General features: G+C 31.1%; 1 protein-coding gene across 1 annotated transcript in view; it reads left to right on the top strand.

The window, feature by feature from the left end:
• Positions 1-18,583: 18,583 nt before the first annotated feature.
• The window catches only part of LOC129618868 (uncharacterized), a 34,904-nt gene continuing 29,903 nt past the window's right edge, over positions 18,584-23,584 (top strand). The window contains exon 1 of the mRNA XM_055533892.1: positions 18,584-20,912. Within this exon, the coding sequence (XP_055389867.1) occupies positions 19,409-20,912 (1,504 nt within the window). The 5' untranslated portion in view covers positions 18,584-19,408. The remainder of the gene's footprint in view (positions 20,913-23,584) is intronic.

Genomic DNA, 23,584 nt, shown 5'->3' with positions numbered 1-23,584 from the left:
TTCAAAAGTTATTTGCTTACATCTCGGAAACTATAAAATCTGTCATATTGAAATTTCACACAAACAAATATATTAGTAGTTTCACAGAAGTCGTTGATTTTGCTGGACTTCTTGTGGTAGCTGCCATATAACTTAAAAAGTTACTTGGTCATATCTTAGAAAATATTGAAATGACAGTATTAAAATTTTGCCTAAATTACGTTGTAATACGGCAACTTAAAGTCGTGGTCTGTACCACAGTCAGCTATGGCATATTTATTCGCACATAGAATAACAAATTCGTACGGGTATCACACAGTTGACACGGTCAACTCTATTTTTTTTCGTATTTTCTTAAAGTTGAATTTCTCTTTTGCACAAGTAAAAATAAATAAAATTCTATTCAGTGTTTATATATTTCTGGGACGAATAAATGAGAAAGCCTTTCAGGCCAGGAATTGACATATTTACAATATGAATTTTCGTACATACATATTATGTAAACATATGCATATATAAATACACCATATATATAATGCAACAAGGATATTTTTACCGTTATATACGTACGTATATACATTCCTTAAGATGTTTGTTTTTAAGGTTTCACCTTATGTTCTCTCTTTTACTCCTCTTGTTTTTCATACTATATCTATTTTGAATTTTTTGTGAATTTTCACATTGTGTCCTTAATTTTACATTTATATATTCACAAAGAGTTGCTTCAGCTTTATTTTTCTTTGCATAAATAATATTAATGGCGAATAGTAGATATTATTTTTATTTATTTCTGTTTCCTTATACCATGAAAAACAAAAGTAAAAAAAAATAACATAACAAAAATTATAATATAGGTTTTCTTGAATTTATTGATTCAAAACAGGTATATCAGAATTTTAAATGAAAAAAATGTTAATATATGTATTGGTATACACATGCACACAAGTTCGGTATTAGAAGATTCAAAAATATGAAATTTCCTATTGAATTTGGTCACACAGTTTGGAATGTGCCACTAAATTTTTGGATTGTGCAATCAAACGTTTTTGAACAGAAACAATATTAATTCAAATTATTATTGTTATTATTTAATTAAAGTTAAAATTCATACAGAAAATTCAAATCAGAAAATCCCCCAAATTTTCCGTTCGTGAAAATTATTTAACTATCAATAGAGCAACCACAATTATTGCGTTTAACTACATATTTTTATACCCGTACGAACGTATGTTCGAAGGGTATACTAAATTTGCTTTACCGTTTGTAACGCTAGGACATAATGCTCTGAGATATAGACTCAAGCGTATGTTTTTGATCAGCGTCGAATTCTGAGTTGATTTAGCTTTGTCTGTCCGTCTGTCCGTCCGTCTCAGCGATAACTCAAAAACGAATTGAGCTTAGCTATTACAATGATTTATTGTAGTAAGTGCCAGAACCCTATTTAAATTGGTTATGATCGGGGTACTGGTTCGGGTAGCTGCCATACAACTTCAAAATTTATTTAGCTATATCTCAGAAACTATAAAAGCTGTGGTATTGAAATTTCACACAAACGAATAAATTAGTAGCGCCAATATGTTTAATAAAAGTCGTTGAAATTACTTGGCTTCTTCTGATACCTGCCATACAACTTCAAAAGTTATTTGGCTATATCTTAGAAACTATAAAAGCTATGGTGTTGAAATTTCACACAAATGAATAAATTGGTAGGACCAATGTGTTTGATAAAAGTCCTTCTGGTAGCTGCCATACAACTTCAATAGTACTTTAAATTAATATGGTAATACGGCAACTTAGAGTCATAGTTATTCAGTTATGGCATATTTATTCGCACATAGGATAACAAATTCGTACGGGTATCACAGAGTTGACAAGGTCAACTCTATTTTTTCTCGTTAATACAGAAAAAATTATATATTTAAAAATAAGTAAGGTCAACTAAATAAGATGGGTCTTTTTTTGGTTTGGAAGTCATAAGTTTAGAATGATTTTAAAGATTCAGAAATTGAAGTTTTAAAGTTGTGTATTTAGCATTCTTTAAATGTAGAATTTAGATATTTAAATTTATGGAATTTATATATATTTTTACACTCTTCTTATGTTATTAATAATGTTTTCTTTTTTTGAAATTCAAACTCCATTAATAAATGATATTCTTTTCATTCATATACATTGCTATTATTGAAATAATGGTACATATTATTTCAATTCTAAATAGTAAGTTTTTTAGTAGTAACCGTGTCCATTTTAATAAAATCTTGTTAAAATATTTCAGGCTTTGGGTGACATACTATTTTGGCAGTTCAAGCATTTTTTCAAGTAGAATATGTAAAATTAACATTTTATTTTGATTCAGTACCATTTTGAAACTTTCTCAGAACTTTATGCCTCGCAGGATAGTTTTATTAAACTTATCTTTAACAAACCAAATATGTATAGCATTTCATGCCGTTTTTACTGTGGCACTCCATATGAATGTATTTGGGAAATGCAATTCCAAAGTTCTTGATTAATCTCCTTACTAGATTCCCAAGACTCTTGAAGTCCACCAGGGAGCATCAGTCGACTTCCAAGGCCGGTTGAGTCACCACGACGCAACAATAGCTCCAACCAGCTCATTTACAGCCCTGGAGTCTGAGGATGTCTTACAAGACCCTTAACCGATTTACAGTCAAGGTACGATGTCAAGTACTCATCGAGAGGGTGTCAAATCAATAGTCAAAAAATAGCCAGACATGGAAGTCTTTTCAGACACCCTCCAATCCCTAACCGAATTTCTCACGTCTGGGGCTCCAAATATGATGTCCAACAATGCTTCTCCTACCCTAATAACAAATTTTCGGAACGTTTCCTACATTAAATATGTTTTGTGGAATGACTTGAAAGGGTTCAAGAAGCTGCCATACAGCTCTAAAAGCTGATTTTAAATATTTCGAAAAATAATAAAGTTAGATCCACAAAACTTGATAGTCATGTATCCAATTATTGTTTATTCGTAAATGCTTGAATTTTTGTGGAATAAAATAGCAAGTTAAAGTTTAGACTCGTTTAAGCGGTTTTACTTATTGTAATTCCTCTGTCATCATACGAGTATTTGATTGATTTTGTACAATTAACTTTCGCATTAAAACTTCAGTTTTACCTAATGTCTTCATAAATGTTGTTATTACTGAAGTTTCGGCCAAACTCATATTGAACTCTTGTTTAATATAAATGCTATTAGAATTAATTTTGCTTGCAGCTTCAGTAAGTGTACTTATAATAAAAATTTAGTTACTAAGTTAATTTATTTTTTAGCAATTGATCTATAGTTGAATGAACAGAATCAACTTAAATGTCGGTTAAAATATCTTTTGAATAATTTTAGTTCCAAAAATAATCAAATATTTTTTGAATATTTTTGGAACTAAAATTAATCAATTTAATTTGTTAATTTGAAGCATTTAAAATTCTACTGCTGAAGCACAGGCGCTATTAAAATTGAGCTGAACTAAAAATGTTGGCATTGATATTAATAAAGTTGGGTCAAACCAATGATTTGTATTGTGGCACTTTTCCCTTCACCAAGTGAAAATAGTGCTTTGCAAAACCATCGATGTATACCTACCACACTATTAAAATTATTTTCATTCATATACGAAACTATTTCTGGGATTGCACATATTTAGGATGAGCAGTTTATGCAGTTTTTAAAATAAATCAAAAATTAATTTAAAGAGGGGTTAACATAATGCTCAATTTTAAGAGTTAATTACGTGAGTTAAGAAAAATAATTATATTTTTTAATGTCATGGAATCTACCGTTACCTTCCTGCATTTATAGAAATTTGAAAAAACTTGCGGTTTCGGAAATATAAGGCATCAAAAATTTAACTTTTACAAATTTCAAGAGACGATAACTTGAGAGGAGGTGGAGACGGAAAAAAATTTTCTTCTAACGAAATGAACTATTTGTTAATGCCTATAGTAGCTAATTATTATTATAGTAGCTTTTACTAAAATTTCAGGCTCCAACATCCTGGGGTCTAGAAGAAAAACAACATCAAAAATTTGAAAAAACGGATTTTATGTAACGGTAAATTTAAAGGCATTTTGTTTTTTTAAAGTTCAAGTACAGTATACCGTGATATAAGAAGCATCCCACTGCTTTTTTGCGTTTGTATAATTTAAAAAAATGCATATGGTTCAACTACAGTAAACAGTTGAAAAATGGCATTTTTAGGGTTTTGAGATGGTATAACTTTTAGAGGGGAGGAGGATAGGTAAAAATTATGTTCTACGAAAATTAGTTTCCAGTAAAGATCTATATACGTATAAAATTTTAGGTTTGTATCTTCAAAAGTGTAGAAGTTTTGTAAACAGATACACGGACAGACCGCAATGTATAACAGAGTGAAACTAATAAGCACATTTTTTCTAAAATTTTTTGAAAAAGTGCTAAAAACGAACTTGTAACTGCGTTTTATGTAAAGCAGCACATATCATATGGCTTTCAGATATGAATAAGAGTTTGCACAAATTTTAACCAAAAGATATTATTTTGTTTAAATTTTGGTATGATCAAATCTTGTTAAAGTTGTTTAATTTATATTTTCCAAATATGTAAAAAAATGAATATTGAAAAATTTGCAATTTTCAAGTAAAAAAAGTGGATTACGTACGTAAATTTCTGTGTATTAAATTTAAACATAAGCTAGGTTAAGTTTAAGGATGTCGTAATGTACATCTAGGCCAGATAGCCCCACCGCTAGGTCTTCTTATCCTCACACTCATACAAACCGAGCTTTTTATTGTATAAAGGAAGAAAGATTTTTGACTGTATAAGGTCGGAAACAAGCGGATTCTATAACTCAACCAAATTATATTTCAAATAAAAGAAATATTTCTTACAGTAAGTAATGCGCTAAAGCCGACGATAAATACCTCTTACAATTTTCTGAATTTTGCAACAATCAATTATAAAAAAAACAAATGATATTAATAATTAATTCTAAAAAATAATAACTAATAATGTCAATACTTTGATTAAAATGGAGCAAACATTATATTTAAAAAGATTTCTAGACTCTGAAAACCCTAACGTCGTTTTACTAAATGACGTCAGGGTTTTATGATTTAAATGATTTAGAACATACAACTTTATGTTCTAAAATCAAAATTAAGTTTATGAATTTCTTATAAAGTATATAGCAAACTTAATAATGGCAGAGGCATAGGTACACTTCTTAAGAGTAATATTAAGTATGATAGAATAAGAGATATTAATATTGATGCAAGTAAAACAATCGAAATGACTGAGAAAATTATTCGGCGCAGTGATAATAAAAATCTACTTCAAAAAACAAGGTATCGGACACTTAATGAGTATTTGGAAAGGATCCTTCAATCTGCTAAAATTTCAAATAATTAAGCTGTTGAAATTATTATTGTTGCAGAACTTAGTTGGGCGTAAAACAAGCCGAAGTTATAATCGTTTATTCATGCCCAGCAAAAATCTGGTACATACCTTTTTTTCAAAAGGCTGTAGCTCGAATACGAGCATATCTTTCGTTATCTTTTTTTGTTCTCCACTTTGTTTTTTCTGTATGATTTTCTTATACTTCGAATAAAATTTCTTGTTTATAGTTAACAACATACATTGCAAATATTCAGTACATAAAAAAATAAATGCGCAAACTTATTTATTTTATTACAATTTTATTTATAATTATTCCTAACAATTTTTGTATTTTTACCGACCGTATTGTGTATACAATAGGTAGGTTATGTGATGGCAACAAATTTTGCATATCGAGTTTTCGGTGGGAATGCACTTCTCCATAGTAGGGAAGTGTAAATAAACTATTTTTAGCAACCTGTCGGTCCGTCGGTCTGTCGGTCTGCGTGTGCACGCGTGTATCTCAAGTTCTGCTGAACCGATTTTGATGAAATTTTATATGTAAGTTTATTTCCCACCATGGCACGGATTGATCAACTTTTGGAACATATCAGGCCTTGGGAACTGCACTTTTTAGCGGGCCTGTTTTACATTTTTAAACATTTTGAAGAAAGTATTCAACCGATTTACTTGAAATTTCATATATAGGCTTTGCTCGATCGTCCGCGAAAATTCCTATGTTTTGGAAGAAATCAGGCATCGGCAACTAGACCTTTACTACGGGCCGAATATTCATTTTTGTGTATAAAAAGAGAAATAATCAACCGATTTCATTGAAATTTAATATATGAATTTCTCGTATCAAAACAATGAACATAAATTTTTTGGAAAGATCAGGGCTCGAAAACTGATTTGCGGGCCGATTTTACATTTTTCACCATTTTGAAGAAAATATTTCACCGATTTACTTGAAATTTCATATATGAGCTTTGCTCGACCGTCGCGAAAATTCCTAACTTTTGGAATAAATCAGGCATCAGCAACTGGACGTTTACTACGGACCAAATATACATTTTTGTGTATGTAAAGAGAAATAATCAACCGATTTCATTGAAATTTAATATTTGAATTGCTCGTATTAAAGCAATGAACATGTAAATTTTTTGGAAAGATCAGGCATCGGCAACTAGACGTTTACTACGGGCCAAATATACATTTTTGTGAATATAAAGAGAAATAATCAACCGATTTCATTCAAATTTAATATATGAATTCCTCGTATTAAAACAATGAACATATAAATTTTTTGGAAACATCGGGGCTCGAAAACTGATTTGCGTGCCGTTTTTACATTTTTCACCATATCTACGGAACGAATTGATGGGATTTCATGAAATTTGATGTTTGAGTTCTGGGCATTACCAAAACTAACTGGTGGGCATTTCAGGGAATTCGGATAGCACAAAACGAAACTGTACTAAGAGCCAAATTTACATTTTTCTAGATATGTTAACTATAAGCTTACAAATGTCCTTAAAATTGGAAAGAAGTACTTAACAGACATTTTTTTAATATTCTGTAACACTTTCACTCAACTAGACAATACACAATGCGGTCGGTTATGTGCTGACCACGTCACATTTTTTTTTATTCTATTTATATACATTAAAATACTAAATGATATATATATTATATCATTTAATGTCATATGCATATTTAAATACGCGCCAAAAATGTGATGCTATTATGTAGACAAAAGTAAAAAAAATCTGATCTAGTAAGCACACAACCGCAAAATTTATTTTTTTGAATGTTGCTAAACATTTCAAAAATTTTTTTTCAAAAAAATTTTAAGCTTTAGATTTTTCTTTTATAATTTAAGAAAGTCAATAAGCCTTTAGGTTCTTTCTTGGAACAAATGTATTCATAATAATTTTACCAACTTACTAGAGAACACGATCTTTTTTCTGTAAGAGACTTTAATAAGAAAAGTTTTAATTTGAGTTTACGGGAAGTTAGGTAGAGTAAGGTAGAAACCTACCAGAATAGCAACCCTGCTTATCGTAAGAAAAAGTTTGTCTAAATTTTACTTATCCCCTTGAAATTTAGAATATACACAAATGTAAAAAAAGATGTTTAGTAATAAAAATCTTATGAGATTTAGCCAGACTAAACTTGTAAGAATAAATTTATTGAAATTTCAAATAATTGTTGAGAAAATTCACAATAAGGTCGAGTTTTTGTTAACCCATCATTTTTTTTTTAATTTTATACATATTTCATACCAGAACGTATCATCTTGTATACCATTTTGAACTTGGTATAATTCTTTTTGCTTATCATTTACTTATCTCTCACAGGTTTAAGTAAAATGCTTTTTTTTTTTTATTGAGTGAAAATAAAATATATTTTATTCTTTATTAATAATAGTATATGTATGTATATAGTCTTACTATGTATGTGTATAACTTATACATATATTCTATTATTAATAAATATTACGATTAAATGTCAAAATAACTTATATTGGCATAATAACATTAGAATACACATTTATCTGTACAGATAAAAGTGAATTTAGATTGTTACAGTACTGTTATTTTATTTTCATATTGGAAGAAGAATAGGTGCAAATTTGTACCAAGGACGAAAATTTTGCTATGATTTTGTAATTTACTTTTAGCTCACTGTATTAAGAAATATGAATGTTTCTGTTCAATTCACTCGTACTCGAATGAAACTAACTTGTAATATATTTAAAAAATTGTCTATATAAAAACTGTTAATGTAAATTAACTTCGTAATGGTAAATTAATCAATTCATGGAAAGCTTAACTTATACAGTCAAATTGTCGAAATCAAAATTAATATTTATATTTTAATATAATACTTATACATATCAACTGCTTCTTGATTACCCAGAAAATGAAAATAAAACAAAACTAAATAAAAAATTTTGTTTTTATACAAAAATATTGATATAAATTTAATTAATGATTGCGTGCTGATATCAATTACATTAAGAATAACTGGGATTTTATACATTAATACATTAATACATAGTATTATGTGCATGCCGGTCTTGTTTATGAGTAAGCAAAATTAAAATTTTCGTTTTATATAAAATATTTTTATATAAAATATAAAAATATTTTATATAAAACGAAAATGTTAATATCTGTATTAGTATTTTGTCAGAAAAAAATATTGAAAAAAGGAAAAACATAAACAATAGTCCAAGTTTACAATATTTAGTAATCCACAATATCTTGTAATTCGATCTATTCGAATGTTCATCAGTTTTGTAAATGTTAAATAGTATATGCTTTCTTTTGTAATGGATTTACTATATAAATTTATTCAGTTTATATATCAGTGGCTGTTCTTTAATCCTTGGCTCTTGGCAATAGCATGGGTACAAAGGGCGGCTCTTGGTGCACAAAGGAAGAAGCTGGAACTACTGCAAAGACCCGCATGTAACTGTATCACATAGGCTATGAGGACCTGTCAACATCGGCAATGGAGGCGATTTTAATATTAATTCTTTTACATCCTGTTCTTGAAATTCCAACAAAGTGTGCCATTTTGAACTTGGGAAGAAATAGGGTAAGGGATCGGGTTCGTTTTGCCGGAGAGACTCCGTTCCTGAGAATGTCTAGACACGACATGGTAAGGAAGTACAGCTTCAAAAAAAAACAAACTTTGCCTTATTGCTGAGCAACAGAAAGATTGGAAAAGCTGTTCTGTGTTGGCTGCCATGCATAGGGCAGAGAACGAAATGCGGCTGACGAGAGGGGATAAAAACACCTTTAGTTTGATTGAAGCTTGTGGCTTTAATTTTTAACAGTCAATTATTTATACACATTCATTCAATACTGTTGATTGGAATTCAAGTGATCTTACTAAATTTGCTGCTACTTATACTTATTGATTCCTTCACCCATAAACCTCGTCTAATATATTTTAGTACTACCATGTTGTTTAGGTAAAATTCAGTTTTTATTCATTATTTTCTGCCGACACATAGTTTTCTTGCGCTCATCTCTTCCTAAATACCCTCAATTTTTCAACCAGTTTGTTATTCAATTAGTGCCATAGATATGATAGCAAATCAAATTTCGGCATCTAGTTTGGTTTTCGAGTTCAGACAGAATTTTAAATTTCACGGAAATTAGACGATTATTTCTCTTTATATGCATGCGCAAAAATGTAAATTTTGCCGGTATTTTTCGTTTAATTTTCTTTATATTTACGTTATGTCGGATGTGTGGATCACCTCCGCTGTAAACGAATTCAATCTTAATTATTATTTACATATGTACACATTAACATATACATATATATTACTTTTTCTATAATAACATAATATAAATGCATGTAATTAGCGCAAAACTTTTTTTGGCTTCTTAAGTTTATGAGTAAACCAAACAGAACGTATTTTTTTGACCTCAACTTTCACAATCAAGATGCAATATGTATTATGTCTTTTTATAAAAAAATTACTAAATAATGAAACTCACGTTGCTGATTAAAGCAAATTAACGTTAATTCTGAGCTAATCTATACCAAATAAGAAGACTTACTATAATAATTCTACTTTACGAGGCTGGATACATTTTGGATAAATTTTTTTCTCGAAATTTGATAATTTTTTTTTTGCGGAGTGGGAAGACTGAACATAACATAGACAGTTGAGCTTCAAGTTGAAATAGAAAGGCCTTATCTATGGCGCACAATCTGGTAAATTAAATTTGCAGAGTTATTTTAAAAAGAGCAAAATGTCTTTTTTTTAGAAAATGAGTAAATCTATTACGAATAGTTCGGGTACTAAACTAATCGTAATAGGTTCGGGTAGTTGCCATGCAACTCAAAGAGATTTTTTTAAATATTTTAAAAACTAATAAATATGTTAATATAAAATTTTACAAAGGTGTGTCCAATTACACTTTACATATGTTCTAAAAATTTGACAAATTTGACTAGCTGAAACTTTGCAGTTGTGTATTCAATTAGAGTGTGTCCAATCTAGAATTTTAGTAATTCAAAATTGTGAACAAAATTGAGCTGCCAACAAAATTGATTTTAACATTTTTACATTTGCATAGTAGCATCTGGAACCTGCTTGTATTCCTTCTTGAATGCAAGCTCTTGTCAAATTATTACTACTTATTTGTGCACCTAAGTAGCTAAATTCGCTTACATTTTCAAAATTGTAGTCCCCTATTGTGTAATATTGCCGATTCCTTCGTATGTTTCTTTTGGACACCGTAATAAATTTAGTTTTCGCTTCGTTAATTTTGAGGCCAGCTTTCTCTGCGTTCTTCTCTAAATCAATAAAATTCTCTCTCAGATCGTCCTCTCTTTTACTAATTATTGCTAAGTCACCAGTGTATGCGCATGACTGTATAGTTGTCTGTATTTTATCAGGATGGTGTTATTTTTTTCTACATTCGTCATATACTTTAATGTCAAAAAGCAGCGTCGGTAACGAGTATTCTTATCTTACCCCCATGTTTATTTGAAACTCGTCTGAAGTACAATTTTATTATACAAACTTTAGCCTTTGTATTCTTTAAACTCATTTGTTTCAATTTTATTAGTTTATGTGATAGTCCAAATTTTTCTAGGACTTTGAAAATAGCGCTTCTGTTTAGCTTGTTAATGGCTTGCATAAAATCAATAAATATTAAATTTAGGCCAGTTTTGAATTAGTAGTACTTTTCTATAGCTTGTCTTATTGCAAATATTTGATCACAGGTAGAACGTTTTTGGCTAAAACCGTCCTGGTATTCCACTAAAATTTCTTCAGCGTATAGATCTTCTAGGCTACGGCAATTAAAGTTATGGGTCGAAAATTTGGACATGACAATTTATCGTCCTTTTTATAAATTTGACTGATAATTCCAACATTTTATGTTGCAGGCATTGTTTCTTCTTCCCATATTTTAGTTATTAAGTCATGCATTTTTGCTAGTAGAATTAAGCCACCATATTTGAAAAGTTCGACTACTATTGCGTCTTTCCCAGGAGCCCTTCCATTACGCATTTTGTCCGTTGCAATTTTAACTTCCTCCTGGGAAGGTGACTCATTAAGAAGTTGTGCTGTCGAATGATTGATGGTGATTTCTGTTTCAGGTGCTCTTTAAAGTATTCTGCCCATATTTTGAGTATTTCGTTTTCCTGTGTAATTATGTTTCCATTTCTATCTTTGCAAGCATTTATTTTGGGTTTGAAGCTTGGGTTTTGTATTTGTATTTAATTTCCTGAAGAAGTTTTTTCTGTAATTTCTTATGTTGTGCTCTTCGATTTCCCTAACTTTGTTTTGCATTGCTATTTTATTTTTATTTTTACATAGCTTTTTCGCTGTTTTTCTCGATTCTTCATACTTTTTCACGTTACTTCTGGTTTTCTTCTGTAGCATTACATTTCTTGCGGTGTTTTTTTTTTCGCATTATTTCTTCACAGTCATAATCGTATCACTCATTTACTATATTTTCTTTATGCCTATTGTTTCCAGGCCGCACTTATTTATTATTTTCTGAATTTGCTCCCATCTTCTATTTATATTCTCAAAGCAATTGCCCTTAATAACAAGATTATTTGATGTGGCAAAGTTGCATAATCTTCTCCCATTGCTATTAGTTTCTTTGTGGAGAGTTTGTCGTCCAGCAACTATTTTCACATAGTTTTCTCTGCTTAGATCTCCAGCAACTACTAGCATATCGTATTTGGGCGTTTTATCACAGATTTTTTCCAAATGGTCATAAAACCCTTCTTTTTTTACGTCATCCTTGCCCTCTGTCGGTGCATGTGCACATATTACCGTAACATTTTGAAACTTTAATTTGATTCTGATCTTAGCAGACTATCTGCTGTTAACAAAGCCACTACCAAGTTGTCCAGTCCTTTAATTTGATCCATGGTAGAAAAAGGTAAAATCCCTTTTCGTTATAGTTCCGTTTTCTTTGAATCTTATTTCTTGTAATGCTACTAGATCTATTTTATATTTCAAAATTTCATTCGCAACCTGCATTAATTTACCAGCTTGCAACATTGTCCGTACATTCCAAGTTGATAATATCAATATATTAATATTATGTTTAAATCGTTTATCTATATTCGTTCTAAATTTGATGTGATCAACACATAACCGACCGCAATATGTGTTGTCTAATTAAGTTCAAAGTCGGTTCAACCGAATTTGAGATAAAATAGTTTACTTAAACTTTCCTACCATAGAGAAGTGCGTTTCAACCGAAAACTCGATATCCAAAATTTGCTGCCATCACATAACCTACCTATTGTATACACAATACGGTCGGTAAAAAGAAGACAAATGGCGTTATGCTCGTAACACATTATATTATAATAATTTACAATAAAAAACAAAACAACATAAAAAAATTACAATTTAACTAAATAAACTGTAATTTCGTTTTTTTATTAATAATAAAAAAAACTATTTTTTGTTTTCAAAAATATATATGAGTTAATAAGACAAGAGAATGTTATGTTGTCTCTGTATATGATGTGGTGAGTAAAGCCCCAGAAAAATTTGACTTTGCCGACATTGTAATGTATGTATACAATATTGGCAATGTCAATATACATATACAATATGGACCATATAAAAGACTCTACATGTCCTGGAACTTGCCCTTATAGCTGGAATTTAAATGAAGCGAAGTTTGGTCATATAGTTCTCAATTTTCTAGACTCACCTATTCTTGCATTTTAAGATTTTCTTAAAATTTCTATGTATTCTTCTATGTATTTTTATTATTATTTCATTTAAAATGTGTAAGTAAGTAAATTGATAAATAAAATATTATTGATAACATTTCAACATTTTTGAAAGATGTGGTGAGTTCAAAGCAATAAGTATGTAATAAATAAGTCCATATACATATGTATTTGTACATACAATCTATGATGAATTTTGTTCGTAGTTCTGAAATTCGGAAAATTACAAATATCATATGATCACTTACGAATTACTAAAGTTCTGCTCCGAATATTCATAATGAAGTAATTATAAATTACGTTCGTAATAAATATTACCCTAAAAAGTCTACGAAAGAAATAATCACTCGTAACAAGCAATTTAAAGAGCTACCATTAAAGGAAGTGAATTCATATTGCCAAAAAAATTATTTCACTTGCAAAAATATTGAAAAACTAAAATAAGCAGAAAAACTTTCATACAAAAGGATATTTTAAAAAATATTCTTTTGCATGAATGTTTTGAAAAATATTCTTTTTTATGAAAGTGGTTTTCTGAAATAGCTGCCATGAAATAAAAATAAACATTTGACAGTAAAAATAAAATACTGATTTTGAAACTCCGAAAGAATGTGTTGACATTTCCGATTCACAATCTCTACGAAAGGAATTTGTGATCATTCCTAAGTCTACGTAGTTATATTCGTAATTCGTAGGATTCTACAAGTGGTAGAGCTGATTTATTTTAGCCTTTACACAAAACAAGTGAATAACTTTAGACCAGTTAAAGAAAGCAGATACTGTGTTATTGGCAGCTTCTAAAAATTCCCTTGAAATAATTAATCTTTTAAATAGTTTTCTAAAAATAAGTTATTTTCTTTTCTGATGGAAAATAAAAATTTATGACTCAGGGACCAAGCCGACACTATATGGAAAACACATAAAATGAGAAAATGATTATATCACCGATCTGTCAATAAATTCTATTTTTTATAAAAATGATATACCCTTATTAATCCGAAATCTCTGTTGGATAAAAAAAAAATAAAATATTAATATTTAAAAGTGTTTTTTAGACCATTCTTTTATATGGTTTTATATGCTTCTTTTGAAGCAACATTATATTTATGAATGGCCAAAACATGTGCCATGTTCGAGCAAATTGATAAAATGTGTCCTACTTTGCAGGAGTCGTACTACAATTCTATAATTCCAATAATAAGGGAATTATTTGGTCCAACGCACCAAAATGTGCAAACTGCAAACCCACCCACCCAACTATATAGGGTGTAAAGTATAAAAGATATGCAATTAAGAAAAAATATCAGGAAATCGATACAGAGTACTTCAAAGTCAAAGATATTCATATCAGTAAGAGTAAGTAAAAGTAACGAAAATGGATTTTCGTACTCAAATGCTGAGTCTCAAGATCGAAAATAAATACAACATCGTACAGATACAAAAACACGCAGCAAAAAGTTTCAAGAAAAGACACCAAATCAAAAGGGAAAACAAAATACAAATGCAAACAGCAACAAAGTCAAATGACGACCATGTATGGCAAAGAATGAAACTTGTGTTAAAATTATTAGATAGAATTAGTCTAAGATTGGGCAACCTTGAGCAAAGTTACTATATTACTTGATACGAATTAAGACCGCGTAGTAGATTAAAAGATGGTGGCTGACAATATGATAAGCATTCTGACTTGGAACGCCAATGGTCTTCTCCAAAAGAAATTGGAGTTACAAACTATATTACATTTGGAAAATATAGACATATGTCTTGTGTCACAGAGTCACAACTGTCGACAAATGATTCGAGGGTATAAGGTTTACCCTCCAGTGCATCCGGACAACATATCACAATACGGTAGTGCTGTTTAATTAAGGAATCAATTTAACATCATGAGTTCTGTAAAGTTGAAAACAGGGAGATACAGTTAAGTTTAGTTCAAGTGAAAACAACTAAGTATAGCTTGCAAGTGTAAGCGATATATTGTCCGCCGAATTACACAACCAAAAAACATATATTTAAAGAAGTAATTCAATTACTGGGGGACAGATTCGTCATGGGAGGAGACATAAGAGGAACAATTTGTTTATTTCATTCGACGGATAAGCCAACATATTGGTCTATCGATTTAAACAGACCTTATAAATTTTTTCATTAGAAGAAAAATTGCAGAAAATGAATCCGATCATTCGGCGATGTTACCACTTAGGGACAAAGTGGTAATAAAAGAAACTAAAGCATCTCTTTGCAATGCTTCTACAGACTGGGCTAGCTTTAAACAAAACTTAAAAGAAAGAGTCCTGACACGGAAGAAAATTTCTTTGAAAGCATTAATCCAAGAAAAGTCTGACTTTTACCTTAATCACGGCTGAGGTCCTGCAACATGTTCCAGAAAGAGCTATATTACTTCTGGTAAAAATTATGAATGCGGTACTTAGATTGAGATATTTTCCCGAGATTTGGAAAGTAGCCGAAATAATTATGATACCAAAGCCGGGAAAGCAGTTAAATGAAACGTCATCATATAGGCCAATTTCTTTGCTTCCAGTTGTCTCAAAGTTTTTTGAAAAATTATTTCTGAAGAGATTGCAACCAATAATTGATAATAAAAACATTATATTCATCAAGTTCTCCTATTGGAATATTTGTGAATCATAGATGTCTGCAAAACCTTTCGACAGCCAAATTTGTATTAATGGTTAGCCTTTAGAACTAGTTTAATTTGCAAGGTCTGATAGAAGGTTTTAGTGATTTCGAATGTTACAGTACTTCAACCTTGCGCTTCCCATTAAATGTCTCATTTCGGTGATTTCCTTCAAAAAAAAAAAACAAGAAAAAGTAGAGTTGACCATGTCAACTCTGTGATGCCCGTGCGAATTTGTTATCCTATGTGTTTTCAATATTTTTTAAGATATGGCCAAACTACTTTTGAAGTTCTATGGCAGCTACCAGAAGGAGCCAAGCAATTGCAACGAATTTTATCAAACACATTGGCACAAGTAATTTATTCGCTTGGGTGAAATTTCAATACCACAGCTTTTATAGCTTCTGAGATATAGTCAAATAAATCTAGAAGTTGTATGGCGGCTACCAGAAGGAGCAAAGCAATTTCGACGACTTTTCTCACATTGCCCCTACTAATATATTCGCATGTGTGAAATTTCAATAGCTCTTATAGTTTCTGAGATATAGTCAAATAAACTTTGATGTTATATGGCAGCTACCCGAACCAGTACCCTGATCACATCCAATTTAAATAGGGTTCACACATTCACTATAATAAATCATTTGTGAAAATTTGGTGAACTTAGCTCAATTAGATTTTCTGTTATCTTTGGGACGGAAGTACGGACGGACGAACAGATAGACAAATCTAAATCGATTCAAACTTCGACGCTGATCATACACTTACACAATGAGTCTATATCTAAAACCATTATTTCTTTGCGTTACAAGCGGTAAGGCAAATTTAGTATACCCTTCGAACATACGTTCGTACGGATATAAAAAATAAGAGAATTAGTAGAATTGAAATGTAAAATAAATAGGCTTTACTTGTTCAGTACAGAAATAAAAACACTTACGAGTATGTGAACACTTACAAACTGTATAATTACCAGGAATTTTTTTAGAAGTAAAACTGCAAATAGATTTTTGATTATAATTGTGGCATCCAAATTGCAAATAAGGTTCTAAATAAATCAAAATCATAACGAAGCAAACTATTTTCTTTATAAATAGAAAACATTGCTTATAAATATATATTTATAAAGAATTTACATATTTGCATCACTTATCTATTTTGGACAGTTAAAGTAACGTAAATCCATGGATGAATAATAACACTTGGATAGTGAGTCGTATATGTTTTACGTAGAAAAAAAAATGAAGCTAGCATAAAGAGCGTATTCTTTGAAAAGTAATAATATTGCTACCTTTAAAAATATTTAAAAAAGGGGAAAAAGTTATGGGAAATTGATAAAACTTCAATTTAAAATATTATAATTAATTATAATTATAATTAAATTCTTAAAAGAAAAATTGTAGAAACTAATTTTGTAAAGTTAAAGATTGTACTAAAGATTAATAAATTATTTAAACTTAAAAAGATATAATAAGCTAATAAGGTTAGTTGTGATATAGTTAATTATATTACAGATTATACACACTAAGTAAAATTATATGAAATTAAAAAGAAAAAGAAAGGTACAAAATGCAAAAAAATCATTGATCAGAAAAATGTATAAATTTCGTTTAACTTTGACGAATATTTTTTCTCCGTACATCTGGAAATCAATATAAATATAATATTATAATATAACAATATAAATATGTATAACAATTTTTTAATCTGAAATGATTTATCGCTTATATTTATTTGCATTACACTTATTTATAAAATAACAAAAAGGTTTATTGACTGCATCGTACAATTAATATTTTTTAAAATTTCATATTACAGCCAGACTTTGTTAACTTAAAAACGTCAGGAGGATGTTTTTGCAAACAAAAAATTTTTTTTTCAAATTTTGACAAATTGTCAAACGAAACATAAATGTTTTATGAAAATTAGCATTACCAAGTTTCAAATTTTAAATATTTCTTAGCAACAACAATCAGAACGAAATATTAATAAATTTGTGTCATTTGTGGAGAAAAAAAATTTTTTTTTTCAAAATTCAAATTTTTATTAAATTACTTAATGGACAAAATAAAAAACACCAGTTCTAATAAAACTTTAACAATTTGGTTTATATTTTGTATAAAATTTCACACAAAAAATTCAACGGGTTGAAAATTATTATTACTTTTTGGTCTACGCTGGCTACAACTTTTGATGTTGCAGCATATAAATCATATTCTACGCTTGCTTCAAAAACATTCTGATACACTCTACCCATATAGTATAATATGCCCATGCATTAATCACATGCAAATAAAAAAAAATAATTTGAATCATGTGATGTTCGTAAAAAATTGTGACAAATATTTTGCTTCGTCTGCAATTTGGATGTTTTGATTAAATAAGAAAAGATAATATTTTTTACAATAAAAACTGAGTTTTGTTTTTGTAATATGAATTATTTTTTTATTATTATGTATATGCATTTATTCAACTGAATATTTTTTGAAAAAGAGCAAAAAAATTTAAAAAAGCCATTTCAAATTTTACTGGTGAAACAAATTGACAATTTTAAAATTTGACTAGTACTCGTAAAACAATGTTTTTTTACTTTTCTACTATTTTATTTCTTTTTTATTTCTTCAATTTCTGTTTTATTTTTCTTTTACGTTTATTTGAAAGAATTTTTAAATAATTTAAGGTTTTTTGCTGCATCTTGGAGCTAAAGATTCAAGTTTGAATGTAAATAGCTAGAAGTTAAAATTCATTTTTTCTCATATTCTTAATTGTCTTTTTTTTATTAAATTTTTAAAAGTTGCATTATTAATTAAATTTGCATCAGTAAATTTTTGTTTTTTTTTTTTTTTCAGCATAAGCAAATCCTCAAATAATCAGTTTAAATATTTTTTTGCTAACTTGGAAGCATTCGTACGTGAAAATAAAAGGAAAGATAATTCAAATTTTTATTTATTATGTTACAATTTATAAATGCAGTGTAATGTTTTGAATAGCAGATAATTTTAAAGAAAAGTAAAACGAAATTATTTCTCTTAAAAAATCACGAAATACAGCAAAAACTTTTGAGTCAAAACAAAAAATAATATAGAAGAAGAAGAAGAAAATAAGCAACTAGCAAGGCGCACAAACTAAATATATCCTGCCCTGAATAAAGACAAAAGAAGGAAAAAAAAAATAAAAGGAAAAAAAGCATAATTCTAAAACGTCAGGAGGATAAAATATACCAAAAAAGTATGACACATAAGAAAATACCTCAAAATGTATCAATTAGAGGCGGGCAATAAAAATATTTTGTGGATGAAAGTGCATAAGCAAATATCAATAAATTAGTTATATTTAATTTATGCAGTTAAAAATACCGAAATTGATGCCTCTATAAACGGAATATCACAAGTTAAATACTATCAGTTAGATTAAAACCCATAAACATAATTTTTTATATCGTGAGAAATATTTTATATCAAACAAAAAAAAACAAATTTTCTACCAACCACAATTTAGCTATTTATTTTTTAATAAATTGTAAGCGTTATGGCAATTAGAAACTTTAAATTTTATTTTTATTATTGAATATCAATGAGTTTAATTTTGTGTTTTTTTCATAACACGTATTAATACAACGGATCAAAAATCAAAAAAATTATACTAACATCAATTAAAAATATTAAGTCAAAATGTTGATGTGCAACTATATAAAGTTAAAAATACATTTGACAAAAAATACTGTTTTCTTCTTATTTTTATTAAAATCTTTAGCATTAATTGAAGGTGGATCTGATTGGCTACAGGATTGTGAGCCATGTCATTGTCATTGGAATTCTGGTAAAAAGACAGCTGATTGCAAAAATCGAACATTCAGTAAGATACCGACAATTTTCAATGGTGAGCTTCAAGTTATTGATTTATCACTCAATCAAATACCAGAAATAAGAAGAGAAGAATTTTTCGATGCAAGCTTGCAAAATTTACACAAAATATATATGAAAAATTGCACTCTACAAGAAATAAGTCGAGATTCATTTAAAGGCTTGGCAGTCCTTTTCGAACTAGATTTATCAAACAATTATATTAGAGCATTGCCAGTTGGAACATTTGCAAGTTTACAAAGATTACGTAATTTGATTATGAATAATAATGAAATTGAAGTATTGGAAAATAGATTATTCGATAACATGAAATATTTAATACGTGTTGAATTCAAACATAATCGAATCAAAAAAATCGAAATGAATGTTTTTATAAATGTTGAAAGTCTACAACTAATTTATTTGGAATCAAATCGTTTATCATTTTTACGGAAAGAAACATTCGAAAACATAACAAAATTAGTAGATTTAACATTGGCATATAATCCATGGAATTGTACATGTGAATTGCAACCGTTTCGTGACTTTTCAATTGCACGAAATTTGTATACTCCTCCCACAGATTGCTACGAGCCAACTCATTTAAAAGGTAAATTATGGACTGAAGTACCAACAGAGCATTTTGCTTGCAAACCTAAAATAATTCAACCGAGAACACAATCTTATATTGAAGCAACTGAGGAAAATGTTACTATAGTGTGCCGAATACGTGGCATACCAAAACCAGATGTCTTTTGGTTATTTAATAAAAGACCATTAAATACGAATGAACAAAGAATACAAATTCGAAGTGCATTAGAAACATTTAAAAAAGATTACGATCATGTTTTAGTATCTGAACTTACAATTATTGGCTTAAAATCGAGTGATCGTGGTACATACACTTGTATGACTGAAAATCGTGGTGGAAAAGATGAAGTTGATATAATATTAGCTCTTAATGTTGATAAATTAATTGCTGGAGTACCAAATACAGATAGCACATCAAATTTATTGTTAATAATTTGCTTAGTCGCAATAACACTACTTTTATTATTAATTGTTATCGTGTTAGTATTATGTTGGTATTGCCGTAAAGTACGACACTACTCAAAAGAAGCAACAATGAGTGAAAACGGATTAATAACATCCAAATTCGAAAAACCACAAAATGGTTCTGTTCTGGAAGGTTCAGTTATCATGGAATTGCAAAAAAGTTTGTTAACTGAAGTAAATCCAGTTGAAAAGCCGCCTAGAAGAACTGAACTGGAAAACATTGATGGCGATGATATACATGAAATCGAAAAAACTCTTCTTTATGAAACTCCTTTTGGTAAGTTAACCACATTTGACATCATTTCATACAAAATTTTGTAAAATGTTATTGTACTTTACGTAAAATATTAAAAATTATTTTTTTTTTCAAGTCTTAATTTAGCTTTAATATTATTATGTGTTAAATTAATTAATTGGTTTTATATTTGTTTTTGCTTGAACTTTCTCAAATATTTACAAACAATTTTTCTCACTTCTGCCTAACTAAATTGAGAAGATTAAATTATTAAAAATTATCAGAATATGCTGTTTTTTCAGACCTATGAGTATTTAGATTAGATTAGATTATATTGCAGATTGCAGATTGGCAGGAGTCAACCTCAGACCAGGTCACTGCAGTATAAAGCGCCAGTTAGGCCTGTGACTCCCACAAAATTATATATTCGCCCAAGCGCCACCTCCCACAAATCCAAGAGTACCACCACATATCCGCCCGAGTGAACCAATCGCCTTCTGGCAACTGCTTCACAAAAGCAGACAATATGCTCAGCCGTCTCATCTTCATCGTGGCAAAATCTGCAGAAACGGTCCCCAGGTTGTTCAAGTTTGTGCAAATGATAGCCAAACCTGCAGTGCTCCGTGAGGAGGCCCACCACCAGTCTGATTTCTCCATATGAGGCAGTCGAGGCTCTTTATTCCTATACTGCCTCATTCCCGACGCCCGATCCCAACAATCCTGTTGAAGGCGTCCCATTCGTTCCACCCCAAACCCCTTCATATGACAGTAAGATAGTTCACAGAATAGCTCGGGTCCGACAAAGTCCATCATCGCCCCCGACTTCGCAAGAGCGTCCGCCTCCTCATTGCCCCAAATGCCTACCTGCGCCTGGATCCACGATAGGGTAACGTTGTTCCTTCTACCGAGTTCCACTAGCGCCTGCAAATACTCCCATGCGAAACTCGACTTGACTTGGTACGAGTCAAGCACCCGGATCGCCGCATGATTATCCGAGTATATGTTGATAGTCTTGTTCACATATCCCCTACGAACGTTTTCACGTATACAAAGGTCCAACACAAAGACTTGGATAACAGACCCCCCCAAGTTTCTGGATAGCCTAAAGCGCGGTTTCAACACAAAGACACCTAATCCAACCCCATCTCCAGCTTTGGACCTGTCCGTGTATCATTCAATTTCCGTCTATCCCGGTTTCGCCTTCTCCCATCCTTCCCTACTAGGAAGCACAACCCTGAAGAGCCTGTCGAAATTGAACTTTAGTTCACACTCCATGCAACCATGGGCAGAAGGAAGTAGCCAAACTCTACCAAGGCCCTCCTTACAGATGTGGCAAGATCCATCCACACACCATTTTATCAGTACCCCTCAGTCTCAGGGCGACCATAATTGATCCATATGAGGTATTGTGGAAAGCGCTCTCTATGTCCATAAAAGCGACCAGGGCAATCTTCTTTTGCTCCATGAACTTTTTGATCTTAGAGGTGAGGTTCAGCACAGCCATCTCGTTGGACTTTCCATCCTGATAGGCGTACTGATGCATAATATAGGGTCCACAGTTAGAGACGTTTCTCTAATGAACACAATTTTTTCCACAACTTTTCTAAGCTTTTAAATAAAAAGTCACCAGTTCACTCGACCATGTACGCGAGACGTACTCAAACGCAAGACTGGCTCTAAAAAACCACGTGAGTACCAGGCCGACATAGACTTGAAGCGTTTTAATGACCGTATGATCCACCTAACCCAATCATAGCTGACAATTTTATTGACCAGCGTCCAATACTGCTTCACTGGCCTCCTGTGGCCATGTGTAGCCAATTGGATCCCAAATTAGCCTCCACCATCCAGAAAGGGGACAACCTCCGAACTGGAGAAGTGATCAAGTTAATGTATAACAATATTCCGTCTGATTCGCCAAGCCCCCAGATTTGCTAACCCTTTTTGCTAAGTTATGGTTCTTGCAGGAGAGCTATTTTCACACTCTCGCCCATAAATCTACGGGCTAGGACAGCCGAAGTCGCCCTAGCATGATGCAGAATCGCCTGCACTACCTTCAAAGGTTTGAGCGCCCCGGACCATCTTTGGAAGGCCGCCTCTCGTCCTTCCTTCGTCCCCTAGAAGCCAGTTCCCCACTGTCTTCTAGCCGTTTCCTGCTGAACTTTCTTCTGGCGTCTTTTCCGCTACGAGAAGCTTCTGTTGAGGAGGTAATAGGCTTTTTTCTTCCTTTTTCCCTTAATTCTCAGCAGGTCTCCTACCTGCCTGCAGTGGGGGACGACTCCTGCGCAGCTCCTCCATCTTTGCTTCTCCAGTAGCAAGGGACCGATCAGCAGACGCTTTACCGTCTGGTGTAAAGTCCCCCGAAATACTGGCAGTCACCGCAAGACTCGCAGGCTTTATGGCATCCTTAAATTTTTCCGCCGTAACTGCTGCCCTGCCTGACCGCCCATCTTCATTTCCATCTCCTGGTGGGTGCCTCTTTGGGCGAAGGACCCGACCAAACCTTCAGCTTCTTCAGCTTTTTTCATGCCGACCCACATATCTTTTTCCTCTTTAGCTTCATCGTCCCAATTGCCTTCGTAATCGAAGGGGTTGCCTAGTCAATCTCAACGATCGTGAAGTTCACCTCTTGAGGTGACTCCAGCAACTGACTCTCGTCGAATGTATCAACCCCATCGGACGAAGATCCAAAAGACGAATCCTCATCAAAATCA

Source organism: Condylostylus longicornis, unplaced genomic scaffold, assembly GCF_029603195.1.
Source record: "Condylostylus longicornis isolate FDR11 unplaced genomic scaffold, ASM2960319v2 ptg000010l, whole genome shotgun sequence".
Lineage (NCBI taxonomy): Eukaryota > Metazoa > Arthropoda > Insecta > Diptera > Dolichopodidae > Condylostylus > Condylostylus longicornis.
The sequence above is the reverse complement of the archived record's forward strand: the minus strand, read 5'-3'. Positions and strand labels throughout refer to the sequence as shown.